Source organism: Lepisosteus platostomus, chromosome 21, assembly GCF_059453375.1.
Source record: "Lepisosteus platostomus isolate fLepPlt1 chromosome 21, fLepPlt1.hap1, whole genome shotgun sequence".
In the NCBI taxonomy this organism is placed as follows: domain Eukaryota; kingdom Metazoa; phylum Chordata; class Actinopteri; order Semionotiformes; family Lepisosteidae; genus Lepisosteus; species Lepisosteus platostomus.
Window position 1 is genome coordinate 291,557 of NC_142631.1, and position 12,404 is coordinate 303,960.

Sequence of the window (12,404 nt, forward strand, 5' to 3'; positions counted from 1 at the left end):
GTCTTATTGGTAAGTACGCGGATCTGTACTGCAGAATTACCGCCCCGAGGACGCCCCACTGTGGTGAGATGACGGTAGTGCACCGTATCTGCGCGCCTCCGGTACCGAAAGGTGAGGCGTTATATAGGTAATATGCAAAGGAACAAGTAATAGGTTTATTCCACACTGAAAATAAGAAAGAAAACACAACGTTTCGGCCGTGGAGCCTTCTTCAGGTGCTGACGCAGGTAAACTGCACCGCCCCTCAAAAGTTTAGATATTTGCGTTTGTTCATGAAGAATAAAAGCATAGGTGGAGGCAAAACTAATAACTGGGTGTTACCTGGAAAACGGTTTACTAAACACTAGCCGTCAAAAGAGAAGCAGTTGTCACAGGCTCCATCGCTAAATCTAAACTGAACAGCAGGAAAGAAGAGACTACGGTTACCTTGTAACGGAACTATTGTTCAACGCCAGTGGTTGCCGGTACGGAGCTAATTTCGAATCGGACTGTAGAAAGTTACCTTCGAAGGGGCCGTAAAAACTGATAATATGTATAATTCACGACAAAGGGAGAATCGTATCTGAGTGCCTGTGGTCTGGGGACCCAGGGTCGTGGTCCTACAGTATATCAGAAATTTGAATAGGAAATAAACCAGTTGCAGACTGCGTCCTGTGAAGTTCGACTTTGGGAACCGGTTTCTTCACTCTCCCGGCCGTAACAGCTCTGTTGCAACAGTACAGGTAGGGCTGGCAAACATCTCTGTGGCGTCAAAGTGTACCGAGCTGTGTGTGTCAGGATGGCTGTACTGTGCTGTGTATCTCAGGAGGGCTGTGCTGTGCAGGACTCTGCTGTGTGTCTCAGGATGGCTGTGCTGTACAGGACTGTGCTGTGTGTCTCAGGAGGGCTGTACTGTAATGTGCTGTGTGTCTCAGGAGGGCTGTGCTGTACAGGACTCTGCTGTGTGTCTCAGGAGGGCTGTGCTGTACTGTGCTAAGTGTGTGAGGAGGGCTGTGCTGTACTGTGCTGTGTGTCTCAGGAGGGCTGTGCTGTACTGTGCTGTGTGTCTCAGGAGGGCTGTGCTTTGTGTCTCAGGAGGCCTGTGCTGTACTGTGCTGTGTGTCTCAGGAGGGCTGTGCTGTACTGTGCTGTGTGTAAGGAGGGCTGTGCTGTACTGTGCTGTGTGTCTCAGGAGGGCTGCGCTGTGCTGTACTGTGTGTCTCAGGAGGACTGTGCTGTACTGTGCTGTGTGTCTCAGGAGGACTGTGCTGTACTGTGCTGTGTGTCTCAGGAGGACTGTGCTGTGCTGTGCTGTACTGTGCTGTGTGTCTCAGGAGGGCTGTGCTGTACAGGACTGTGCTGTGTGTCTCAGGAGGGCTGTACTGTACTGTGCTGTGTGTCTCAGGAGGGCTGTGCTGTACAGGACTGTGCTGTGTGTCTCAGGAGGGCTGTACAGGACTGTGCTGTGTGTCTCAGGAGGGCTGTGCTGTACTGTGCTGTGTGTCTCAGGAGGGCTGTGCTGTACTGTGCTGTGTGTAAGGAGGGCTGTGCTGTACTGTGCTGTGTGTCTCGGGAGGGCTGTGCTGTACTGTGCTGTGTGTCTCAGGAGGACTGTGCTGTGCTGTATCGTGCCTCTCTGTTCTCTGTCCTGCAGGCAGCGGAGCGCGATGCGGGTGCGCTGGGTGACCTGGGACGTGAAGGACACTCTGCTGCGAGTGCGCCGCTCGGTGGGGGAGCAGTACTGCGGCGCGGCGCGGCAGCACGGCCTCACGCTGGCCCCTGCCACGGTGGAGTCTGCCTTCCGCCAGGCCTACCAGCAGCAGGAGAGCCGCTACCCCAACTACGGGCTCGGCCAGGGGCTGTCCTCGCGGGCGTGGTGGGGCGCGGTGGTGCAGGAGACCTTCTCCCGCTGTGGGGTGGCGGAGGGGCAGACGCTGGCGCGCCTGGCAGAGCAGCTCTACGCCGGGTTCAGCGGCGCCGCCAACTGGGAGGTGTTTGCCGACTCCGAGAGGGTGCTGCGGCGCTGCCGGGCGCTCGGCCTGCGCCTGGCCGTGGTCTCCAACTTCGACGGGCGCCTGGAGGCCGTGCTGCGGAGCTGCGGGCTGCGCGGGCACTTCCAGTTTGTGGTGACCTCCGAGAGCGCCGGCGCCACCAAGCCCGACCCGCGCATCTTCCTGCGGGCGCTGGAGCTGAGCGGGGAGCGCGAGCCGGCCGCGCTGGCGCACGTCGGGGATCACCCCCTGAACGACTACCTGGCGGCCCAAGCCGTGGGCATGCGCAGCTTCCTGCTGGAGCGGGGGGGCGGGGCGGCGGAGGGGGGGCTGCCGGTGCCCCCGGTGCCCCCGGTGCCCCCCTAGCACCGGCTGCGCTCCCTGGACGAGCTGCCCGCCCTCCTGCAGCAGGACCAGGACTGAGTGGGCCAGGAGGTCACCTCTGCACAAGGGTTTGGACTGAAGAGCTCTGGAAAACCTCCATTTCACATCTTTAAGAAATAAAAAGCACTGAATCTCAGCCCCTGCCCGACTCACCCCTGCTCACAAGAAACTGTTTCTTCTGATCTTTTTCTTTCTGCTTTTCCCTTGTTCTGAATAGAACGAACAGTGGGTCTGGTTATAGAGACTGGGGAGGGTGGTTATTCTGTGTCCAGAACAGCTGGCTGCTATTCCAGTCTGGGAATGTGGCTCCAGCTCTGTGCTGTTGTCCTGTATTGACCTACAGATCTCCACCCTGTAGAAGCTGGTCTGCTCCACACTCCTGGTGTTTACCAGGAGCTGAAACTGCTCTGTGACACTTAAAACCATGTAGAACAACTAACTGCATAGTTCAGGCTATAGGCCATCCTTCTGACCGGGCCTCTGCTTCCAGGAGTGAAGTAGTGTAACACAGCAGCATTGCAGCCTGTGGACTTTGAACCCACCAGGCAGCGTGATGGTGGTCATGACTCACGCTTCTGCACATGAGGATCTTGCCCACGTCTCCTGGGGCACAGGTGATGACCTGGTCCCAGGGAGCTGCTGTGGACCTACAGGCGTGGTCTAAATGACAAAGGGGTGCAGGCTGGAATGAGAAAAGCCCAGTTTTGACAGGTCTTAGTGCACCAGTGTGTTTAATGTGGTTTGGGATAGGGTTCGTCTGTGCTTTAATAATAGTCAAACAGTAGAGTGAGTCACTGTCAAGCTGTCTAGTGCTGATGGGACGTGTTAGCGGAAAAACGCAGCCGATCGGTGACGGGTGACGCATGCTGGGAAGTTCTGACGCAACGCGGGTCACGTGAGGAGCCCTGGGTCAGCTGACTCCCTTCCCTGCGCCGCAGTCGCTCAGACACAGCAGCTGCAACATCGACTCCGTTCATCCCGGCTCTCCGTCTGCTGCACACCGCTGTCCTCTCCAGTCATGGCCAGCCAGTCTCAGGGCATCCAGCAGCTGCTCCAGGCCGAGAAACGGGCGGCAGAGAAGGTCGCCGAGGCCCGCAAACGTGAGTGAAATCCGGAGAAAATGAGACATCGGGGTGGGCAGAGACGGTCTGGGAAAGAGCGTTCGCAGGCCCGACCCGAGCGGTCATAAATTCTCATTGAGATCGGTGACAGATGTTAGTAACTGTGTAGTGATGCTGTGATCTGACGAGGACGGGTTATGAATGAGATCCAAGGTCACCGGATCTCCGGAGTGAGACCCTGGGCTTTTATGTAAATATTCTGACCAGTTTAGCAGCTGTAGAGCTATTCGGGGCTCTTAACACGAGTCGTTTAGTCGTCAGAAGCAGATGTTAAAGCTTTACTGAAAGCTTTTACAGAGAGTAAAACTGGTGTAAAGTCGCTTCATCTTTGCTGGAAGGCGTGTGATCTAGAATCTGGCTTAGGGGCCACGTTTCAGTCTTGCAGCGAGGCTCAGCCCTGAGATCTGATAACGCCGGTCTAGGAGAACCAGAGCATAAACATTGCCTTTCTTACTGGGCTGAATGGACACTGATGCATTCAGGTTAGACAGAACTGATTATGAAGAAATCTTTCAGCAAGAACAGCTGGCGTTCCTCTCGGCAGCACATCTCTGTGCCCTGTCGCCAGGTCACCCCTGTCTCTTCTTGTGTCTCTGTCTCAGCCTTCTGCTCCACCTGCTCTGTCCATTCTCCCCTCTCCCTCCCAGCCTCTCTCTCGTTAGAAAGCGCAGTTTCTTCTCCAGACCAGCAGTTTGCCGTCACTGTGGCTCTTTTTCCAGTTCCTCTTTGTGCTGAGGGGCTGGGCAGTGGTTACTCAGGCAAGCCAACGCGTTTCCACCCTGGTCAGGTTTTCCCCAGCTGCTGGCGGCTGACCAGGGAAGTGGCCGTGTGTTTGTATGTATACAGGTGCTGTTTGGAGTCCAAATATTTGCACGGCCAGATTTGCTCAGAAACAGAAACAGGTGTCAAAGATCTGGCCTGTGGTGTTGACAGGCACAGCACCCGTGTCAGGGAGCACCTCAGACTGTCCTCTGAAGGGATACTCTGCAGCTTGTTGTTACAACAGTCTTTTCTCAGTATACATGTCCAGTGGCATGATAAAGGTGTGAGTCCGGTGTCTAACCCAGCCTGCCCCTCCCCAGGGAAGAACCGGCGTCTGAAGCAGGCGAAGGAGGAGGCGCAGGCTGAGATCGAGCAGTACCGCCTGCAGAGGGAGAAGGAGTTCAAGACCAAGGAGGCTGCGGTATGACTGAGGCTCCTCGCGGCGGGGTTCCCCTCAGCCCTGCTCCTGGGGTACCCCAGAGCCGTTGTCTATCCTGTCTGGCTCTCAGTTGCCCAACAGAGCTGCACGGAGAACGCAGTGCTGCCCCAGCTCTCTGTGTTGGGTCGCTTTCTAGATTTCTGTACACTGAATCTGTTCAGACAGTTGATTTAAATGTTTTGGGGTTTCTGTTGGTACCCTTGTACCCCTGCCCCCAGCACTCCTGCACCCCCACATCAGGAGTAGCAGATGATGGAGCACCACATGACCTTGTGCTCTTAAAGTCTGTCAGTACACACACTGCAAAGAAAGTAGCAGAACAGGAAAAAGAAAAAAAAAGTATTTTAGCTGTGGTGGCATCTTCTATGTACCTCATGAGGTTTTAGTGCTAAAACATCTATTACATTTTCCTTTTCGTCGTCATATTAACATCTTCAGGTTCCTTTGTGCAAACTGCCAGCTTGTCAAAACAGCTGCACCTCCCAGTGGCAGTGGAGAGCGCCTCACCTCATGTCCCTCTGTCTCCCAGGCCCTGGGATCCCACGGGAACTCGGCGGTGGAGGTGGACAAGGAGACTCTGGACAAAATGCAGAAGATCCAGAACAGCTTCCAGCAGAACCGTGAAGCTGTGCTGGCCAGCCTGCTCTCGCTGGTCTGCGAGATCAAGCCTGAGATCCATACCAACTACCGCATCAACGGCTAGTGCCCTAGCCCAGGGGCTCCTCCTGGCCCGGTCCGGCCCAGACCAGCACTTCAGCGCTGCCAGGACAGACGCTGCTGTCGGGATGGCCTGACCGCTTCCAGAGCGCAGCAGTCTAAGCCCGTCCAGGCTGCACCAGCCTCGGGGCTCCCTCTGCCCCAGCTGCAGCTTGTTGTGAGACAATTTGCTTAGGCCTGTGGGGCTACAGTAAAGTCCATTCGACTACTTTTCACACAGAGGAAGTGCAAATTAAAACACAGTAGCAAGATCAAAATGGACTCCACAGGAGTACTGGCTTCTGTTTCAGTGGGGAGCTCTGTACAGAGCCCAGCTGCTGGTGAAGTCGGGACGCGCTCAGACTGCTGTGCCCTGGGAGACTGATAGCCATCCAAGCCCTGGGCCTCCTAGCTGTGTAGAATCATTAGGGTGGGTGTTAGTATGCTAGTAATATCTGTGTGTGCGTGCTTGTTCCGTCGCAGAAAGTGCTGTCGTTTTTATTTCATATATATATATAAAAAGTTGTTTATTTCATTGTTTTCATTACCATAAAATTCAAAAGAGATCCTGATCCTTAATGCTGTTGTCCACATGAGTGGAGTGAGACGGTTCAGATTTGTGCTCTCTGCGTACAGCTCCTCTGTTCGAACCCGAACCTCCTGTCCCCCGTGATCCGGGGAGCTCTGTCTGCAGCCCCTCCGAGCTGCTCTTTCACCCAACCTCGGCACCACCAGCACCTGGGAATCAAGGAGCTGCTTGTAGCAATGGCCAGTGGTGTGGGGGTGGCTGTGTTGTTTTGTGCTCCGTGCAGTCTAGTGCTCTTTACAATCTGCTGTAAAAAATACAGGTTCTGCCTTTTGATTTTTGGTCCTGTTCCTCCTTAAATAAAATTATTTAAAACGATCCTTATGTGTCTTCCTTAAACATTCCTGTTTCTTGGGAGAGAGATGTGACCCCTCAATAAGTTAGTATATAACCCCGGAGCGGTGCATAGACAGACCGCCCGCGAATGGGGACAAATCATTACGAGGTAACGTTGAAGTTTCTCAGCACACTAGGGATTCTGACACAAGAGGCAAGGAGCCGTCGTGGTGTTCTTAAACACCGGTTAAATATATCCTGCAGCATTGTACCACAATCATAATGACGCCCTACAGAGCCCTCTTTCTCCAAACGCCTGTCTGCCCCCGCCCTCGCGCCTGGCTCGCAGGAGGTCGAGAGATTCCGCAGCCCTGTTAGACCTCTGGCTGCCTTTAGGAGCAGAAGGTATTGCCTGTGGTTTGAAATGCACTCTGTTTAAATCGTCCCGCTGTGTTTGTAGTGCTGAGCGGACCGATCTGCAGAATTCCGGGATCGTCTCGTCCCGGAGAATAAGGAGAATCAGTCGCTGACGGTCATGGTGAGGTGTCGCTGTTAAACCGTGTTTGTTTGGTTTATCCAGTGAAAATGTGTTGGTGAAACATTTATCGAAAGACACAGATCAGGGAAATGGCAGCTGCTTGTTTAAAGCAAACTTTTGGTCTAGTAGCTTATAATATATACTTTTTTAAAACCGACTTAAATGATTCCCACAGTTACCTTTCACAATATGTGGAATACATAATTGTTTTGAACATTTACTGCAGTACGTTCAAGACAGCGTCCATTAAGGGACTGTCGGTTTGCTTGAACTACTGCTCCCAGAGACGTCTTCCAGTCTCCCGGCATGCCGCCGTCGCTGCAGACATCTGTGCTCTGGTGTTGGATTAGTTCTGAAGTTACAAATTGCAATTGATAGAATCCGGTTCAAAAACAGCTGGTTTGCAAAGGTCTCTCATATGAGGACTTTGTCTATAGCTGAAGAACAGCTGCAAGAGCTCATTTTCACGTGTTGCTTGTAACAGTTCTAATTTTTTCGTATGCCTGCTTTTAGATTGTTCAGTAGTTTTAAGAGTTACTCTGAAGTTAATATTTTATTGCAAAACACAATGAACACAACGCAAAAACCTCAAGATTCAAAATCCTTCCGAAATATTGTTTTTAAAATAACATGCAGGGTTTTCCTTGAGCTCCGTGAAGTTTCCCCCCCTACAGACAGCACAAACGATGAAACCTTCCTCATTCGTTAGTGCTGCGTTTGTGCCGGTTTGAGTCGCTGTAAGTAGCGTTTGTGCTGCTTTCGTTTGCGAGATATAGCGCCTTGTTTTTTCGGGTAATCACCTGACTATCTACAAGGACGTTTACAGGTACCAACAAACTCGGTACTTGAACTCTTGATTGTGATGAAAATAATGGGGGCAATTTGTTTTCCGGGCCTGTCTGGTCGGGTGGGGTGGATGTTTAAATATCTTTCAATATAGCGCCTTCTTTTCCTGGCTGTGACGTCACTCTGTGACGTACAAAACTGCAAAGGCACGACCACCAGATCTTTCAGTTGTGATCTTTTGATCAGTTGACCCCAGACTTTGCAGCCTTTACCCGAATTAACAGTTTTACATTTAGGGTGGAGATAGTTCATTGGGTTAGGTGTTTTCTTTTAATTTTTAACCATATTCTCGAAAATGTATTGCTTGTGTACTCCTTTCATTGGTGAACTCGTATGAAACCCACGAAATTAGTATTATTTTCGATGCCAAAACCTAATTTGGAAATTCACACAAGACTTAACACTGAACTGTTATAGTCGCATTACAGTGCTGACCAATCCATCGTACCTTTAATTTTAAGAATGGTCTGCTAATAAAAGCGTCATACTTAGGATGTATTTTAGCGCTGTAAACGTCGTTCACTTAAAAATACTGCAGGGCATTTAGAGGCGATCTGAATAATTATCTGTAAATGCATACTCGCATCCATCTGTCAACATTATCTCAATGTTATTCATGCATTCCAAAACTTGTCATTTGTTTACAGGAGAAATTTTAGAACCTCTTCGTGCTTAGCCAAGCTTTACTCCTCAAAACCGATAAACGCACGAACCGTCTCGGGTTGCAAATCGGAGGGTGGCCACTTTCTGAATTGCATAGGGATATACAGACCTGCAGCTACTTCATAATCTCTTCGAATCTGAGAGATCTGTGATGTTAATCTAGATTCTGAGCACAACAGAAGAAAATAGACCACCATTCGGAAATCTTTCCAGATTCCTTTGGAAAACACTCACAGACTCGTTGGACACCTCATAAACAGCCACAGATACCCTCATACTCCCCAAGATACTCTCATACTCCCCAAGACACCCTCAGTCATCCTCAGACACCCTCAATCACCCTCAGACACCCTCAATCATCCTCAGACACCCTCAATCACCCTCAGACACCCTCAGTCATCCTCAGACACCCTCAATCATCCTCAGACACCCTCAGTCATCCTCAGACACCCTCAATCATCCTCAGACAGCTCTCTACTCCCAGACTGTCCCACACAGCAGCATGGACTTTCACCTGGTGCCAGTGCTTCCTCAGTGTCCTGACCTCTCCGGGTCGCCACGGGCCCATCATTCTGTTTCCAGAGCTCTGCAGGGCAGGGGAGGGGAGGAGGGGCAGGCCCATTCTATTGCAAGGCCCAAGATGACCAGGAGGGGGTGCTCCGCTGGGAGCCAGGTAAGAAGACGGCGTGTGGGGTGGGGTGTTGGAGCAGCCAGTGAAAATAGCTGTGTACAGCGTACCTGTGTGGACATGTTTCAGAGCTGCAGAGTGGGCAGGTGGTCCTGGGGCTGACAGGCAATATCTTGGGCAGCGCGGGTCCTGGCTTCAACCTGGAGGCAGGGACAAGGATACTGAGAGACAGGGGCATACGGGTGAGCTCGCACACCGAGAGACCAGCACACACGTACAGCGCGAACCTCGTATCACCTGAAGCGCTAAGACCCAGAAAGGTGTTGCGAGTGCAGTCTGAAGAAGAAGTCTGCTTGAACACGTGGGTTTTCTCACATTATGAATCCCCTAGTGACTCTTAAAAGACACCATCACCCTGAGAAGGGCTGCTGATGTGAAGGCCAGTGGCAGGTATGCGGTTTTAATGAGAAACTCCCCACCAGACGCTGACTGCTGTGCAGGTAGTGCAGTCGGGGCGGAGCTCAGTGCTTGAGTGCAGAGTGTGTACAGCCTGCTGTCTGCTGTGCACTATTGCCAGGTGACCAGCGCAGAGCTGAGCGCCGACCTGCAGGGGGTGCTCCAGGACCTGGAGATCCGGCGCTACATCTTCCTCACCTCGCGGCTCTTCACCGCCGCTCTTGCCCTGGTGAGTCTCTGCCCAGCAGACCCATGGCTCTGAGGCAGACAGTGGGCAGAACTGAGGGATGGTGGGGGTGGGGGTGGGGGGGACAGGGAGGATGTTGGCAGGGGTGGGAGGAGAGAGGGAGACGGGGGGCAGATGGAAACAGGGGGAAGAGATCAGAAATGGAGGCAGGGGAGGACCAGGACAGGGGAGAATTTGTCCTGCCGGGTCAGTGTGTTGCAACTTTCCTAGGTTCTGATTGCATTAAGAAGGCCGGGCCAGGCCTGTAATGTGCAGACGTCTCGCTGACCTTGAGCCCTTTGACCTGTTCAGGTGTGCTATGTGTGCCTGTGGCTGAACCTGTACTGCAGTCTGCGGGCGCTTGGCGTGGCGATGCACTGGTCACTGGGGGTGTGGGTCAGCCTGGCGTCAGCGCTGGGCACAGCAGGAGGGCTGCTCATTTTGCACCGGCGCCGCTCACAGGTATCCTTGACCTGTCCAAGCCGGTCCGGGTGAGTGTGTCCGAGTGGTTCTGACCCCAGCCTCTCTCCCTCTCCCTCTCTCCCAGCTGAACGTCAACACCGATGTCAGGATGGCGGCTGTCAATGAGAAGCTGCTCAAACACAACCTGCTGGCAGGACTGACAGGCTGCACAGACCGACACCCGACTGCGCTGAGAGTATCCCACATCGCGGGGAGCGAGGGAGTAGATCCAGAGGGAGGGTGTAGCGGAGGGGCAGGAAGAGCAGGGACACGGGGCAGGATGTGGGGAGGAGGATTCACACGTGGGGAGAGATGGAAAGAGGGAAGGACGAGGAGGACGAGGGAGAAGGCTGAAAGGAGGATGAGAATAGGCCAGTTGACGTGGCTCAGGCTGACAGCTCCATCGGGAAGAGAATCTTTCTTAACGCCCTCAGCTGTGGATGGTGCACTTTGACCTCTGTCCGTGCAGACAGGCCCTCGCTGAGCTGATGGAGCACTGGAGCAGCTCTCATCAGGTGAGGCAGGGACACACCCCAGTACATCTGACTGCTGTCACGGTGCCATTATCACAGCACTGATGCTGCAACAGGGCTTTCAAAAACTAGACAACTAAGGGCTTTAAGTGTTGTCCTGTACCTGCGGGTGCGCAGGTTTCCTGTTTGTGTGCTGTGAGTGTGTCGCTCCCCCTTTGTTTCCAGCTGGAGCTGCAGAGCCGTCTGAGCCAAGTGTGTGTGGTGGTCACCGGCTCTTCCAGCCAATCGAAAGAGGAGGGGAAGGCGGGGCTTACAGAGGAGGTGCCCCTGCTGGCCAGTGTGGGCAGAGGGGGAGGTGCCAAGCAGCTGTCCGTCACTCAGTGTGTGCGTCTGATACCCAATGGGACACCACAGGTAAGGATCACCCTGGAAACAGATCAGCTGATGCTCCATCCCAATTCCCCCTCTCTGTTCCTCTGTGAGCTTGTCTGTGCGCCTCTGAAGCTGTTCTGTCGCTCAGGAGCTGGCGGAGTGTCTCCTGCTGTCGTGGTCCGGAGTGTACGTCCGACTGCTGGTCCTGGGACATCTCCCCTCGGCTCCCAGCCAGTCCCACGCCGGCCTCTCCCTCACTGCCTGTCCCTGCCAGCTGGTCCAGAGTGCCCTGCTGGACAGCAGTGTGCCCTGCTGCCCGGTGTAGCCTGCCCCCAGGCATGGCCATGGGCAGGCAGCGGAGGGCACTGCCCAGGGAGGATCTGAATGATGTGCGTCCGTCTGCGTCTTTCGAGCTCCCTGCTCTCTGTGTGCATCTCCCCTGTCTCCCCCCCGTCTCCCCCAGTCTGCCCAGCCAGGACAGGTCTGTGTGTCAGCTGTCTCCCTCCTCCCTCGCACTTTACCACTGTTACAACACAAACGCACGGTTTAGGGGCTTCTTTTATTTTCAGGAACACCTCAATAATGTTTTACCAGTAAATTATTTGATTTTGTTGTTTTTTCAACAGTGCAGTTCCTCTTGTGTGGTTTTGGGATGCTCACTGTGTCACGAGTCCTGGGTTTCCACAGGCCGGACGAGCGCTGACTCACACGGACTCCAGCACTGCGGCCCCAGGGAGGAAGACAGGGCTGCGCTGAGTCACGGATGGCCGATGTTCTTGCCCGCTTTTGTCCTGTTTGTCCTATTTGTCCTGGGAACTATGAATAATGGCTGTAAACTGGTATTTGTTTTTTCCAAATTGATCAGTACTCCTGATATTATGTGCCAAAAACAAAACTCCTTTTTAAGTGTTACTCATATTTTAAATTCATAACTGTTCTGCAGAATTCCGATGTCATTTCCATCCCGTCTGTACAATAAAGAATTTGAAAGTCACTGGGAGCAGGGCTCTTCTTGCTGTCTGGGATGTGAGCAGATACAGCACAGATGGCTGCAGTGTCTGTTGTCTTGTGCTGCTGCAGAATGGAGCAGAAATCTGCCTCATTAACACAGCCTCTTCATTAGTGTGCAGTTTAATTGCTTACACAGCCACCAGGCGTGGTTGCTGTCTGACACAGAGCTGAAAATGTATTCATGGGTCAATCCCCCGCATTTCAGTACAGCAGCACAAAGTGTTAGAGAGCCAACAGAACGCAGTCCTGACCGCACTGGGCCCCACAGACGCTCCACACAGCACAGGCACTGACTTTGCAGACAGATCATCAGCCCAGCTGTGGGTTGGAAGCTGAACACACACAGTGTCTGAGCGCATTAAAGATCGGTGATCTATGTGTATAAATACACTCAGTCAGGGAGGGTGTTTACGTAATATCCATCCATTTTAGCTCTCACATCAGCCTATGAAAGGGGTGGCTGTGCACCTCCAGACCACCGTACTGGCCAGTGCA

The 12,404-nt window shown here is 53.1% G+C and overlaps 3 protein-coding genes across 9 annotated transcripts; all 3 read left to right on the top strand.

Annotated features, from left to right (window-relative positions):
- The first annotated feature begins 242 nt into the window (after nucleotides 1-242).
- On the top strand, nucleotides 243-2,490 carry hdhd3 (haloacid dehalogenase-like hydrolase domain containing 3). Its single transcript, XM_088614727.1, has 2 exons — nucleotides 243-722; nucleotides 1,634-2,490. Exon 2 carries the CDS (start codon nucleotides 1,647-1,649, stop codon nucleotides 2,334-2,336), a length of 690 nt encoding a protein of 229 aa, XP_088470853.1. The 5' UTR covers nucleotides 243-722; nucleotides 1,634-1,646; the 3' UTR covers nucleotides 2,337-2,490.
- A 766-nt stretch (nucleotides 2,491-3,256) lies between these two features.
- On the top strand, nucleotides 3,257-6,276 carry atp6v1g1 (ATPase H+ transporting V1 subunit G1). Its single transcript, XM_088614729.1, has 3 exons — nucleotides 3,257-3,454; nucleotides 4,558-4,658; nucleotides 5,206-6,276. Exons 1-3 carry the CDS (start codon nucleotides 3,373-3,375, stop codon nucleotides 5,377-5,379), a joined length of 357 nt encoding a protein of 118 aa, XP_088470855.1. The 5' UTR covers nucleotides 3,257-3,372; the 3' UTR covers nucleotides 5,380-6,276.
- A 143-nt stretch (nucleotides 6,277-6,419) lies between these two features.
- LOC148643774 (transmembrane protein 268-like) lies at nucleotides 6,420-11,892 on the top strand. 7 transcript variants are annotated; one of them, XR_015928820.1, is made up of 10 exons: nucleotides 6,453-6,772; nucleotides 8,864-8,954; nucleotides 9,039-9,151; nucleotides 9,487-9,594; nucleotides 9,904-10,053; nucleotides 10,139-10,249; nucleotides 10,488-10,568; nucleotides 10,752-10,940; nucleotides 11,047-11,379; nucleotides 11,525-11,634. XR_015928820.1 is itself a non-coding variant. In XM_088614717.1 (9 exons), the coding sequence occupies exons 1-9, from the start codon at nucleotides 6,770-6,772 to the stop codon at nucleotides 11,828-11,830; spliced, it is 1,152 nt and encodes a 383-aa protein (XP_088470843.1). In that variant the 5' UTR covers nucleotides 6,434-6,769; the 3' UTR covers nucleotides 11,831-11,892. The 7 variants fall into 7 exon arrangements, 4 of the variants coding, with proteins under 4 accessions (XP_088470846.1, XP_088470843.1, XP_088470847.1 ...); XR_015928818.1 differs by having other exon boundaries at nucleotides 6,456-6,772; nucleotides 11,047-11,287; nucleotides 11,525-11,661; XR_015928819.1 differs by having other exon boundaries at nucleotides 6,456-6,772; nucleotides 11,047-11,287; nucleotides 11,530-11,661.
- Nucleotides 11,893-12,404: the final 512 nt, after the last annotated feature.

Excerpts from the sequence above, each read along its gene's own strand:
- hdhd3 (XM_088614727.1), top strand. The coding sequence starts at position 1,647 with ATGCGGGTGCGCTGGGTGACCTGGGACGTGAAGGACACTCTGCTGCGA.
- atp6v1g1 (XM_088614729.1), top strand. The coding sequence starts at position 3,373 with ATGGCCAGCCAGTCTCAGGGCATCCAGCAGCTGCTCCAGGCCGAGAAA. Across the intron at positions 3,455-4,557 it reads GGTCGCCGAGGCCCGCAAAC|GGAAGAACCGGCGTCTGAAG; the intron begins GTGAGTGAAATC and ends GCCCCTCCCCAG. Across the intron at positions 4,659-5,205 it reads TCAAGACCAAGGAGGCTGCG|GCCCTGGGATCCCACGGGAA; the intron begins GTATGACTGAGG and ends TCTGTCTCCCAG.
- LOC148643774 (XM_088614717.1), top strand. Across the intron at positions 9,595-9,903 it reads TCACCGCCGCTCTTGCCCTG|GTGTGCTATGTGTGCCTGTG; the intron begins GTGAGTCTCTGC and ends TGACCTGTTCAG. Across the intron at positions 10,569-10,751 it reads ACTGGAGCAGCTCTCATCAG|CTGGAGCTGCAGAGCCGTCT; the intron begins GTGAGGCAGGGA and ends CTTTGTTTCCAG.